Raw genomic sequence first — 14,335 nt, 5'->3', positions numbered from 1 at the left:
GCGAAGTCTTTTTGCTTTATTACTACTTTGCATCAAAAATAACCATTACAGTATTACTCTTTGTGTTCAAATAAATTACATTGTTTTTAATCAGTTAATAAAGATGTACTTGTTTTCAATCAGTTAATAAAGATGTACTTTTATGTGATTAAATGGAAAGTTTATTCTTAATACAAAAACTACACCCCCCACACTGCAATTGTAATTCTCCCTCCTCAAACTTTTAGTAAACAAAAGAAAGGGAAAGGAAGGGGTGGGCAAATGAAAATTATCAGCAAAAGAAAGGAAGAAATAGACTGCAAGGCTGAGGAAATCATTGGTGGCAAGGAAAAAATAGGTACATAAAAGAAGAATTCATTGGATGCGAAGATACAGGTTTGGGCCAATTTCTCTGGTTCACTCATGTGCACAACAGCACAAAAAATTATTTCACACTCTTCCTCTTTTTCTTCTTCTAAAGCACAAAATGTGTTTAGCTGCATGTTACAATAAATCAAGCATAGGTTACAGCACACAGATGACTTGATCATGGCCAGATCAATGTTTTCTAAGACATGTTCCTGTAGATGTCTAATTAAGGCCCAGCCAACCAGTCATTTCTAGTAAAATGGCTTGAAAACATGTAAACAATATGAATATACAGATAGACTGTTCTGATATGACCATAGCTGTCAACTTTTAGATTTGAAAATAAGGGACCAGCAACCTCGAAAATAAGGGATCAGCAGCCTCACCTGTCCCGGGGACAGTCTACAGGATATCTAACAATCCGGGATAGCATCAGGAAGCAACGGGAAACGGCGCTGGAATAAGGGAATTTCCTGCAAAAAAAGGGAAGGTTGACAGCTATGGACAGGACTGGCATTTTTTGTTCCACTGAGCATCATAGGAGAGGTATGTTAGTGAACATTGGCCTTATTAATTTTTATGTGCACAGAAATTCACCCCTAAATGCTGAATAAAAACACCCCAGACACTGAATAAAAACAACAGAGGATGTGCAGTGCCTATGTACTCTGTTCTTGACGTTACCAGAGAGATCTGTGCAGCTGCATAATTTTTGTGGTAGTATGAAGATTTGTAAGAGTGGAGTGGGGGGTATAAGTTGTTTATCTCCTTTTTTGCTATAAACCCTAATCTCATCACATATTGCTCTAATTAATTTCTTAATTTTCTGACACCCTGAGTAAAGAATTACTTTAAATTATCAGTACTATTTGTAAACTGATAGGTTTATGGTACATATGCAACCAAAAAGTCCCAAGTTCTCAGAAAAGTGCTTTTATACAAAGTTAGTAAATGCATATTAATAATGGTAAATGCAACAACAGAAACAACGAAAGGGGGGGGGTGCACTGTGGCCAACAGAAAATACCTGTATACAAACCTGACACTTAGATTTGCGTGGACAGGCGGAGTCCCCCAAACCCTGGGCGGCTCCCGTGTGGAATAACGACTCAAGACAATGTGCTATGGGATTAAAATTGGCCACAGCTTTATTATGTTTCAGATGAGGGTAGACCTTGGCTCAGGCATTGGGTGTTTAACCCTCCCAGTCCCCCACTGGGGATCTGCGGAACATCAGGGTTATCCAGAGTGTGTGTGTGTGTGGGGGGGTGGGCTGGCTCTGAAGAACATATGTTCAAGCAGAGAGAACCCACCCCCATTACGCCGCCATCGCAGGGGACATCTAGACGTACAGCCAAAGCCTCCCCTCAAAACAACCCCTTTAACGGGGAACCCTGGGATCACCGCCGCAAAGAGAAGGGGGCCGTGGGTCACCACTACACGCCCACCCCCATTTAGGGAAGATAGACTAAAGGATTCCGCCCAAGGCCTGATACCGCCAAAGTTGTGACGTTTTGCTACAGGAAAGGCAAACCTGCCAATGCAGGATAATTCCTTTCCGGCCCTTCAACAGCGACCTTGCCGTAGCAGCGCCCGTGTACCTGTGGAGAAAAGGCTAACCGGCAAAAGAAGTCTTAACTGAGGGTGGGTAGGGTGGGAGAAGCTCTGGAGCCAACTGACAATTCCCAGATAAGATCCTCCCCCTATTGTGTGGGCAGGTCAAAGACCCAGCTGGGCACCCCCCCCATGTGCTTTTGTGCGCGCGCGCACACACACACACACACACACACACACAGGCCGGGAGCCTCAATTGTGTCCCTCTGGAGGCTTCGCCTGGGGCAAACAACCTGGCTAGTCCCCCCTGTAGCTACAGCTCTGCCCACCACCACCACTTTGTCCCAAGGGATGCAGCCCTCAATCCAGAAAAAGTTGATTACTTCTTATTTTAAAAACACACAGGGACGTGACTGGCAATTATGCATTTAGCATCATATCTAGTTTGACACTGAGGAATGCTTTCGGTTGGTAAGGGGACTGGTCAGGGTGGAGATGGCATGTACAGTGGTACCTCGGGTTACATACGCTTCAGGTTACAGACTCCGCTAACCCAGAAATAGTACCTCGGGTTAAGAACTTTGCTTCAGGATGAGAACAGAAATCGTGCTCTGGCAGCACGGCAACAGCAGGAGGCCCCATTAGCTACAGTGGTGCTCCGGGTTAAGAACAGTTTCAGGTTAAGAACAGACCTCTGGAATGAATTAAGTACTTAACCCGAGGTACCACTGTACTGACAGCTGGATCTCTTTCTGTAGCTCCCTTAAAATATGTGAGTTGCAGCAACTGACCAGTAAAACCAATCTTCCTATTACGATATGGGACACTTATAATTATGATAGTGTTATCCACTGTGCTAAAAAAGTAAGATTTATTTATCTTGCCTAGGATTTCGTTATTCATTTGGTGGTCTGAGGCTGTGGCTTCTGCCACGGCAATTTTATCTTTCTAAATCTTATTCATGTTTCATTAGCTTCTGCGATCTCTGACTGTTGAAAGACAGTGTACAAAACCACGTGCTGTTTACTTGCCAATTAAGCATGATACCTGTTCTGGTATAACCAGACAGCCTAGCCTGTATGCGTCTAGAAAAGATGAAGAACAACTAAGGGAGCCATAGACTTTTGCACAGAGAGTAAGGACTGGGGATTCATTGACAGTGTAACTGATAACTGATCCTTATAAAGAGCACATGGAACCTGGGAAATCCATGCCTAAGGTAGGTGTTATTAAACAGAGGGAGTATTGGTTGCAGAAACAAACAAAATGGAGAAGTGCATAAAAAAAGAAGAAGCATGGGCTTTATATATATGTGCTTGTGTTTGTTGTTGGTATATCTTAAATATGTAAACTGAATGCTTCCAAGTTGTTCTATATACTACTATTGTACATTATGTGTATGTCTTTCAAGCTTTTTATGTGAGTATCCGCATATAATGTTTAGTGTGTATGTGTGTGTGTGTAATGTAGATTGAACAATTCAGCCTTTTCTCCTTGGAAAACATAACATTCTGTTCTGTAGCTGATTAATTCAAACATAACTTTTATTGACAATGTTTTGGAGAAATGGGCACCCAGGACCAGTTTGCCCCCATCACACATAGGCGGTGTATATATCTCTAATGCATGCACACCTGAAGTTATCTGAAATCATAAAGTCGTTGAGCAGTTAATAGTTTACTTGTGTGTTTCTAACTGCTTGTAGAAACTTACAGAATGTGCTTTATTTACACCTACAAAGTTATTCAGTTGCTTTTTTCCCAATGTGCCCAGGATGCTTTTATTGAAGATGGTTCAGTATTAGTTTTTCCATAATAAGATCTTCTTTTCGTTTTATCGGGAGGCATAACAATTGTTTCATGATTTCCATAAGGATATTGGGCATGATCCAGCCAAACTGAGTACCGACACCTTTTTTTTCTTTAATAAAAGCACTGGTCTTAATGCTATATGATATACTCAGGATAAATATGCATATTTGCAGGCAGATGTGTCCCAGAGAACATGAGTAGAGCAAGTGGAATTACCCCTTAGCTGAAGCATGTTACTTCAGGAATTTCAAAGCCTGGCGCCTTCATTACATATTTATAGGTGCCAAGTGAAAACATCCCTCTTCACCCAGGCCTTTTGAACTGTGTGGGGCCAGAGCGCCAGCTCCTTGGGGCCAAGGAACTGGGGGGCCCTGATCTTTTTTTTAAGGAGCTGGGCCCCCTCACTAGTCAGATGACTCTCTCAATCCGGAAAAGGTGAGGGGCGAGGGTATTGCTTTGTTTCTTATTACATTATGTACTTTTGTGTTTTTATATTGTAAACTGCTCTGTGATCCTTGTAGGTATATACTTTTAATCAATAAATCAATAAGTAGATATATACATTTAATCAATAAATTATTCCGCACTTTCCAGTGCAATTGCCCACCAATCCCCTTATCCCAAAATTCTACCTTTTCTGGTGTGTGTGTGGGGGGGGATGTTTTTGTTGTGCAAAAGCACCCTATCAACTTTAATTGTGCAGCCTGAATTTTTTGGTATATGACTGAAGCCTATCCAGAAATAGCAAATCTGGAATAACCCCTGGTACAGTTTTACAAAACTTTCCAGAGGCATCTGGTTAGCCACAGTCGGAAACAAAATGCTGGTGTGCAAACAGGAGAGCTTCTGTACTCTTCTGAAAACATCTTATTTGTGTGGGAGCTGGGAGGATCCTCAGGTTCATTATGCTGTGACTACATTGTTAATCATCAGTTAAAGGAAGAGACTCTGTGCATTCCATCTCAAAGGGAGGATGCCTCCGTCCTCTGCTCTTGCCATAGCAGAACTGCTGCATTCCTAAACTGTTGGTAGCTGTTTCTGCAAACTGGTTCCGATAATCATCTCACGCCTTAATGTACTGATACTCAATTACGATTTGTCATTATAGAAAAATTGTCCTGGGGAGTAAGGAATTAAAATTGTTGTTTTAAATGTCAATAGCACAATGCAGAAATAGACCAGGTTGAAATTTCTGCAAAGGGCAAAGTATAGGCGCTTACACAACAATTGCTTAACATTAACATAAACAGCCTCTTGCAAACAATGCAAGTGTGAAATACTTCACAGAGGGATGGGATGTGAGTGGGATATTTTTATTTTTATTGGACTTTCTTTGATAGCTCCTAATAAAAGAGAAAAGCTCATTTTACACAGGAACATCATTTGTAAGGAGTAAAGTGAGTGCAGCTGCTCAATTTATATATCTAGGCCAGCCAAAACAGGATGTTTATAAACAGAAGCTGGAAAGAATTGGGGAGAAAACTCAAAAAGCTGAAGGCTTACTCCGTCTTATAAGAAGAAGTATGAAATCTAACCCCATAAAGACCAGATGACTACATTCCTGCCCAAATGTAGCTTTCTGCCCTTCAAATAATTAGGACCACTTCATTGTCTCACTTGATGACAGCCTTTGTCCACAACAGGATTCTCTTTTGCTTTGAAGACTTAGACATCTCTGGCTTCCTGTTTATTAAAAATCCATCTTGATTTGTTTGAAGGGAGATTATACACTGACTTTTCATTGAGCTTCCATTGTGATTTGTTTGCAGGGAATAAATAAATGAGGATGGATCCTGGGGTGGGAAGCATATCAGTACAGTGGTACCTTGGTTCTCAAACTTAATCCGTCCCAGAAGTCCGTTCCAAAACTAAAGCATTCCAAAACCAAGGTGTGTTTTCCCATAGAAAGTAATGCAAAATGGATTAATCCGCTCCAGACTTTTAAAAACAACCCCTAAAACAGCAATTTAACATGAATTTCACTAACAATACAATTGATCCATAAAATGAAAGCAATAATCAACTGTACTATAAAATAAATAAGTTTTGTAGATGATAAAAAATAAAAAAAATTTCTTACCTGCACTGGTGGTTGTCATTGTTTGGATGGGTGTGTGTGTGTTATCCATTTCCGCAGTCACTCACTCACTCACTCACTCACTCACTCACTCACTCAGTAGCTGAACTGGGTTCCACACAGTCACAAAAACAAATTAACCAAAAAAGCCTCATAAACAAAAACGCAAAAGAAATAGCAAAAACAAAAGTACCAAACTTAATCTGTTCTAGAAGTCCATATGACTTCTCAAATGTTCAAAAAGCAAGGCGCAGCTTCTGATAGGTGAAGGCGCCCCAGAAACAATAGCCGACAGCCACATTGGATGTTCGGCTTCCAAAAAACACTTACTTCTGGGTTTTTCAGCATTTGGGAACCAAGGTGTTTGAGTACCAAGGTGTTTGAGAACTAAGGTACCACTGTAATAGAAACATTTTATTTTATTTTTAAAAGGTTAGATGTTATGTGAGAGGCGCCAGGTTGCCCCCCAAGATTGGGGTGTGTGTGTCAGTGTGTGTTGCACCAGTCTCCCTCAATATTTTTTGGGGGGGCGCTGAGCCCCTTCAAACAAATATTGAGGAGGCTGAAGAGACCTCCACCCCCTATAATTGGCATACCTGTAGTACGTCAAGTGTAGGTTACCTCACGCTCTTTAGAGCACTTTCCCCATTACAGTGGTACCTCAGGTTAAGTACTTAATTCGTTCCGGAGGTCCGTTCTTAACCTGAAACTGTTCTTAACCTGCTGCTGCGCCGCTGGAGGACAATTTCTGTTCTTATCCTGAAGCAAAGTTCTTAAATTGAACCACTATTTCTGGGTTAGCGGAGTCTGTAACCTGAAGCGTATGTAACCCGAGGTACCACTGTATACTCCTTATTAATATCTATACAGTACCAATCTCTGAGGTACATTGAGATTGAGATTTGATCCTGTTGCAATAAACAAACAGAACAGCAGGCGGCAACCTACAGGTCACCTGGGCAACCAAGCACAGATGAAGGGAAAGTTCAAGGTATATTACCTTTAACTTACCTTTCCCGCCCCAACCTGGCCACAGTGATCCATGCGACCGTCACCTCCAGGCTTGACTACTGTAATTCGCTCTACGCGGGGCTGCCCTTGAAGCTGTCCCAGAAACTCCAGCGGGTGCAGAATGCAGCAGCGAGGCTCCTCACAGGGTCTCTGCCATGGGAGCATATTCACCCAGTGCTTTTCAAGCTGCACTGGCTCCCGGTGGAGTACAGGGTCAGATTTAAGGTGCTGGTTTTGACCTTTAAAGCCCTTCACGGCCTAGGACCCTCGTACCTACGGGACCGCCTCTCCCGGTATGCCCCACGGAGAGCCTCAAGGTCCATAAATAGCAACACCCTAGTGGTCCCGGGCCCTAAGGAAGTTAGATTAGCTTCAATCAGAGCCAGGGCCTTTTCAACTCTGGCTCTGGCCTGGTGGAACGCTCTGCCTCATGAGACCAGGGCCCTGCAGGATCTGATTTCTTTCCACAGGGCCTGTAAGACAGAGTTGTTCCGCCTGGCCTTTGGCTTGGAGCCAATTTGATTCCCTCCCTCTTTCTTTTTTCCTTTCCTTCTCCTGCGATGAGGCTACGTTTTAATATTTTAATGTTCAATATTTTAATGTTGTATTTTAATTTTGTTTTTAAGTTGTAATCATTCAACTTGTTTTTATTATTGCTTGTAAGCCGCTCTGAGTCCGGCCTAGGCTGGGGAGGGCGGGGTATAAATAATAATAATAATAATAACAATTATTATTATTATTATTATTATTATTATTAAGAAGAGGTAAGAGGGATTTATTGTTTCGCCGCCCTGAGAAGTGTAGCGGCGTGAGGGGAATAAGGGTCTCTCGGCAAGCACTACTGACAGGATCCTTTGGGGGATGCTATGACTGTTTAATGGGGCAAGATTCTGCTTTAAATGTAAAGTGGAAGGTGGGGCCTTAGCATTCCCCTCAGTACTCACAGTCTGCCCCTCAGGAGAGTCTTAAGTCTCAAAACATTGACTTCCTCTTCAGCAGCCAACTCATGTCTGCGTATCAATCTTTATGGAACTGCCTACTTTTCTTACACAGGATTTTGATGTCAGTCCTCTTTCTTTGACCTCCACAATATACCTTGAAATTTCCCTTCATCTGTGCTTGGTTGCCCAGGTGACCTGTAGGTTGCCGCCTGCTGTTCTGTTTGTTTATTTATTGCAACAGGATCAAATCTGAATCTCAACGTACCTCAGAGATCGGTACTGTATAGATATATAGTACACACACACACATTTATGAACTGATCTGCTCTTCATTGAAGAATATTACTCTGTGGTCATCACAAAGGGTTGCTTATATTTCAAGGAGTAGTCACCAATTAAAAATAAATATTTACAACTCTACCTTCTTTTCCACAGGACCATTTCCTTATTCAGTGACCAACGCAAGTAGAAAAATAAAATAAAGATGGCGTCTGAGAATGAAATAGCTATTGTGGGTATAGGATGCAACTTTCCTGGAGGTAAGTCTTTGGGTGGGGGAGTGATATAAGAAAGTTATCCATGTTTCTTTCACTCTTTTTATTGTTCTATGGCATAAAGCTTTCTCGTGATTTAAAGTAAAAGTAAACTAAGAACTCAGCACTAGTTATTGAGAGATACCAATACAGTGGTACCTCGGGTTACATACGCTTCAGGTTACATACGCTTCAGGTTACACACTCCGCTAACCCAGAAATAGTGCTTCAGGTTAAGAACTTTGCTTCAGGATAAGAACAGAAATCGTGGGTGACTTCCGGGTTGGCGCCATCGGCGAATGGCGGAGTTCCTCCGACCAGAGGAACGGGCTCCGTGGAATTTGGGTCTCCCACCACGGCGAGGGTGTAAACAGACTGAAGCAAAGATCGTACAAACTAAATAGTCTTGAATTTGAATTTAAGATTGAAATTTCCTGCACCTATGACCATCAAAACCCCCTTGACAGCAGGAGGAAAGGGGGTAAAAGAATCTTGACTACCTAATCCTGCAGAGAGAAAGCTAAGGAATATAAATTCCCATTGCCCCTAACCTGGGGACAGGACGTCAGGACAGATTCTTTGAAGAAAACAGATTTGGACAGATAGAAATAAAAGAGAAACAAATTGACTTTAATGTTGTCCTCTGCTTTTGCTTTTTGTAAGGAAACAAAGTACTAGAAAATTGAAAGTGAATTCTCCTTTGTTTGCTACATTTTAAAGATGGAGGTTAAACAGAAGCTGTGCCCTCTAGAGGGAGTTTGTTAGTTTCTTTGTTGCAGTTCACAAAGAGACATAACAGCTGTGAGAATCAGCGTGAGACCAGATACTTGACCTTGACTAGAAATGAGCAGGAAGGAAATTTTACTTTCTGCCCTTGGCAAAGTGGATGCTATGCTACAGCAGCTGCAGGAGGACATGAACTTGGTGGATGAAAAACTGGATGTCATGGCTGCTGTAGCTAGAAAGTATGAGTTGACAGGAGAAGAAGAGAGAGAAACTCTACAACAATCAATTCAGGGAACTGACTTAAGGCAAACCCAAGGGCAGTGGAAGATGGAAGTGATTGTTATTATACCCCAAAAGTTACAAAATGAGAGATCTAACGTCATTGAACTTAAAGGGTGTCTGCAAACCTTTGAAGTTAAGGAAATTCCTAACTCTAGTGGGACTGTGAAACAAGAGGACAAGTATTTTTGGAGCAACTTTTGTTTGGATTACAAAATCAGCAATGGGGAGTGGAACTGGGGGGAATGGAACAATGTGACAAATGAAAATGGAGACTATGACTGTATGGAACTCCCCAGAGATCCACTCCCCAAGGAGAAAGGGAAGAAACCACAAAATACTTCAACAAGGGACAAGGAAGCGTTGTACTATAATCAGGATCAAGAAAGTCAGCAGAGGGGGCATGGAAGTGACTTGAGAGCCTCAGACATTAGAACACTGGACTGAAGGTTAAGACCTAAAGCGAAGAAAGGATGGACACAACCCGAAACCAGGAAGAAAGGGACGATGGATAAAACTAGAAGAGAACTTTCTTTTATATATCTTGCTATTTCTGAGTAATATTAATGAAATAATAGATTGTGCTGGAAAGGAAATAATTGGCTTTAGCAGAAAGACTTGAAGGTATTAAGTATAAATACAAATTTAATTTCTAAATTTTAAAGTTTATGGTTCGGAAAGTAAAGATAAACTTAAGATAATATTGATAAATTAAGATAGATTGTTAAGATAAATTATTTTTGACAGATATGGGAAGAATTTGCTGAAATAATGATTAAATTGGAATACAAAAAGGGAGGTATGAGGAGGTCTAAGACACAAGATAATGAAATGAAGTAATTTTGAATTTATATATATTTTTTCTTTTTTTCTTTTTTCTGCCTTTTTTATTTTTGTCTTTTTTTACTCTGTTGTTTTAATGTTTTTGTATTTTTGAAAAGTTGAATAAATATCATTTAAAAAAAAAAAAGAACAGAAATCGTGCTCCGGCAGCGCAGCAGCAGCAGCAGGAGGCCCCATTAGCTAAAGTGGTGCTTCAGGTTAAGAACAGTTTCAGGTTAAGAACGGACCTCCGGAACAACTTAAGTACATAACCTGAGGTACCACTGTATTTAAATTCTTGCTAGAAATATTTTTAATATGTCCCTGTCATGAACATGGAGAAGTGAATGTCTGTGATATTATGAAGTCCACTGGAAATTCAGGTTTGTTACATGACAAATCTTGGAATTTGTCTTGGAATCTTGGAATCAATACTCTTTAAATGTATGATCTAACTTCCACAACAAGCAGAATAGCACATATCAATTTAATTATGTATTTTGCCTTCCTGAACTTGGAATATGCTAACCTAAACCTTATGCCTTCACAACTAGATGGCTCTCATCTGCGAGATGCCATCCAAACAAATATGGTAGCAGCTAAATGCAATTTTCATAGGAACATCATGCAGAAAAATTAGACAGTATGATGAGATTGTGTGATTTAGGAAAAGGTCCAATTTTCTATGAAATTTGAAATTTTGTAGCACTTGAAATGCAAATTTAATTTGTATCGCATTTTGAAAGTTGGATTTCTCATGTAAGTTCCGATAAACTGAACAACAGGTTTGACATTTTGAAAACGGAAACAGTATATTTTAATACATTTAAAAATGTATATTTAAATCTTAATGCAACAGGTGAAGGAATTGACAGTTTCTGGAAAGTGTTAGAGAATGGCAGAAACTGCACTGCAGAAATACCTCCAGAAAGATTTAACATTAGAGAGTGGTATGATCCAGGTGACGACAAACCAGGTAAAATACGTACAACTCGTGCTGCTCTTCTTGATGAGTAAGTCATATATTTTGCTAATAAATCCTTCAGACTTTCTAAACTTGCAGATTTCCCCCTTGAAATGACTCGCTGGTGTAATATGTGTTATTATATGAACCTTTCAAAATATCTCTTAAAACTAACGAGCAATCTCAAAGTGCTGCCTTATAATGAATGCATTTCCACACTACGGGAGCTGCTTTGGGTGCAAATCTTATGCTGAAATTGAACTTCACAAAAAAAGGTGATGTCATCATAATACTAATGTCCCTCCACATTCTGCTCATCAGCTACAATTCAGAGTGTGGGTATTAATCTCTTTTCCAACTACATGATCGGAAGGCCTTGAGGGCAGGACCCATGCTGAGGTGGTTTGGTGAGCAGCATGAGCAGAGACACATTTCAAGTCTCTTTGAGTTCTTTTTTTTCTGAAAAAGTGACTAGTTAATAATCGCCACAACAATAATAAATTCATTATTATCATTATTATTTCATTACACTTTATACCCATCATCCAAGTTCCCAGGCGGTCACCAACCCAGGTACATCTGGACCTGCTCAGCTTCAGTAAGGAGATGTCCCTAAGTGCCTTCAGACCAGATGTTGTCTCTATGCTCCTCCAAATGTCCCATAAATCACAGCCAGTGTGCCCAACAAATGCCTCATTCTTGCTTCAGATCATACCCTGGGACTAAGGCAGCTATAACCCATTTTAGCACTGTTGTCTCCCACATGAGAGTTATCCTTATTCCCAGTGCTCTTTTTCTAGACAAAGAGGTGGTGGAACTCACCATGAACACCTCCCTTGCCCTCTTATAATGGCAATGGCGTCCACCTGAGAGTTGCCAAACTGAGTTCCAGCGAGTTCTGGTGGGGGAGGGGGAGCCCTGATTATACTGCAGTGCAGCTTTTCCTGGTGCAATAGTTTCAAGCCATGGTGTTTCACTGGTATTTCCACCAGCTTCATACAGTGGTACTTTGGTTTAAGAACAGCCTAGTTTATGAACAACTTGGATTTAGAATGCTGGAAACCCGGAAGTAGGTGTTTTGGTTTGTGAACTTTGCCTTGGAAGCAGAACACGTTCCGCTTCCTGTTGAGTGTGTTCCATTTGTAAATTGAGTCCCCGCTGCTATGGGAAAGCACACCTTGGTTTAAGAACGGACTTCCAGAACAGATTAAGTTCATAAACCAAGGTACCACTGTACTATGAAATGACATGGGCACAGTGTCGTGTCTGCTGTGTCCTATCTTGACAATTTATGTGCTGGTACAAAATGCAGTATTAGGCTTCAATGAATTTTAAGTATATCTTATCAGAGCATGTTGGATTAAGCAGTGTGTGAATCACACCGTATATCATGGGATACCTCCATTTAATTTTTTTAGATTGAATGCATTCGATAACAAGCTGTTTGGCATCAGCAATGAGGAAGCTGAGCGTATGGATCCTCAGCAAAAGTTACTCATGGAATGTACCTACAGAGCGCTGGAAGATGCAGGAGTCACTCCTGAAAACATTAGTGGTACCAAAACGGGGGTTTTTGTTGGTAAGATAATAGTTATGATGCAGAAGATTTTGTATATTTACATTGCATACCATATATCTGGTTTAGAGGTGGCCACACAACGATTGGTAACACCACATCTATATGGCCGTTTACACCTGGCAATTCCAAATAAAATGATGTTGGAAGACCCTAGATACCGTATTTTTCACTCTATAAGACGCACCAGACCATGAGACGCACCTAGTTTTTGGAGGAGGAAAACAAGAAAAAAAATATTCTGAATCTCAGAAGCCAGAAAAGGGATCGCTGCGCAGCGAAAGCAGCAATCCCTCTTGCTGTTCTGGCTTCTGGGATAGCTGCACAGCCTGCATTCACTCCATAAGACGCACACACATTTCCCCTTACTTTTTAGGAGGGAAAAACTGAGTCTTATAGAGCAAAAAATACGGTAATTGCTTTGTCAGAATTGACAATATTGGATAATATTGTTAGGCCTTTAAAATATGTCTTTCCAAGTGAGTTCCTAAATTCCTCTATTCCCCAGCATAGGAAAAGGCCACAAGTTGGTAATTTAAAAATTGGTTTACTTACAAACTCATCAAATATCAGCTTCATGTGCTTTTCCATACGTTCATCAGAAAACATTGCACAGGCAGGAAAACTTAGCTTAGTTACAAGGTAGTAAAAGTTCCTAGATTTATTGGAACATGAACACAAGGGTGGCTGGTGAGAGCCATGTGGCTGAGCTGAAATAAGCAGCTCAAACCTCCTCACACACTGAGTTTCTCAAGTAGATGGGACCATAAGCCTGATTACCTATCTCATCCCAAGGTCAGGGGAAGTGACATAGCTAAGCTTGGCAGGAGAGCTCACTCTGAGTTTTTAACCCCTTCAGGCATTAATTAAACTTAAGCATGTTGGTTGTGCGAGGCTGGTTATCCGATTTACTGTGAAGGGAAACTGAGATGGGGAAACACATGCTGCTTAAGTGCCTTAGAAGAAACACAGAATAAAAGTGAAATAATAAATAATTGTAGGATAGGAGGTGAAGAATAAAAACCAGTACTAGATGTAGATTTGAGTGTAAATTGACCTTAAAAACAAATGTTCTGTATTTACAGGCCTGATGAATCGAGACTATGAATCTATAACCAGCAGGGCAGTTGCTGAAATAAATCATTATGATGCCACAGGGGCAGCAATGAGTACAGCTGCTCATCGGATTTCTTACAGTTTTAATTTGACTGGACCATCAATTGCTATTGATACAGCCTGTTCATCTTTTCTCTCTGCTTTGGACCTTGGTTACAAAGCCATTAAACAAGGTATTCTTGGTTACTAGGTTTCTTATGCATACCATTAACCGTGATTCCCAAACTCTGCCCCCCCCATAGACCACTTGAAAATTGTTGAGGGACTTAGAGGATCACTAAATGATTTTCCTGTGTATTATATCAGCTGTAATGCACTGTGCTAGGTGTTGCATGGTTTTTATTTGTAAAGTGGAACCTCGGTTGTCAAACACTTCAGAAGTTGAACGTTGCGGCTTTCAAACGCTGACAACCCGGAAGTGAATGCTTCCATTTTTGAACGCGCCTCGGAAGTCAAATGGCTTCTGAGGTGCATTCCTCCATTTTTTCAGTGGATTTTGCCAACCGGCAATTGCGCCTCAGTTGTCGAACGTTTTGGAAGTCAAATGGTCTTCCAGAAGGGATTACGTTCAACAACC

General features: G+C 40.9%; 1 protein-coding gene and 1 long non-coding RNA gene across 3 annotated transcripts in view; both read left to right on the top strand.

Moving 5' to 3' along the window:
- Positions 1 to 14,335, top strand: part of LOC307199312 — a 66,201-nt gene that overhangs the window by 31,042 nt on the left and 20,824 nt on the right. The gene's annotated exons all lie outside the window — the stretch shown is intronic.
- Positions 2,686 to 13,950, top strand: LOC307199276 (uncharacterized protein encoded by LINC00614). Its single transcript, XM_079947081.1, has 5 exons — positions 2,686 to 3,121; positions 8,178 to 8,281; positions 10,962 to 11,115; positions 12,485 to 12,645; positions 13,728 to 13,950. Exons 2-5 carry the CDS (start codon positions 8,227 to 8,229, stop codon positions 13,946 to 13,948), a joined length of 591 nt encoding a protein of 196 aa, XP_079803207.1. The 5' UTR covers positions 2,686 to 3,121; positions 8,178 to 8,226; the 3' UTR covers positions 13,949 to 13,950.

This window comes from Podarcis cretensis, assembly GCF_951804945.1.
Source record: "Podarcis cretensis genome assembly, chromosome: 12".
Taxonomy (NCBI): Eukaryota; Metazoa; Chordata; class Lepidosauria; order Squamata; family Lacertidae; genus Podarcis; species Podarcis cretensis.
The sequence above is the reverse complement of the archived record's forward strand: the minus strand, read 5'-3'. Positions and strand labels throughout refer to the sequence as shown.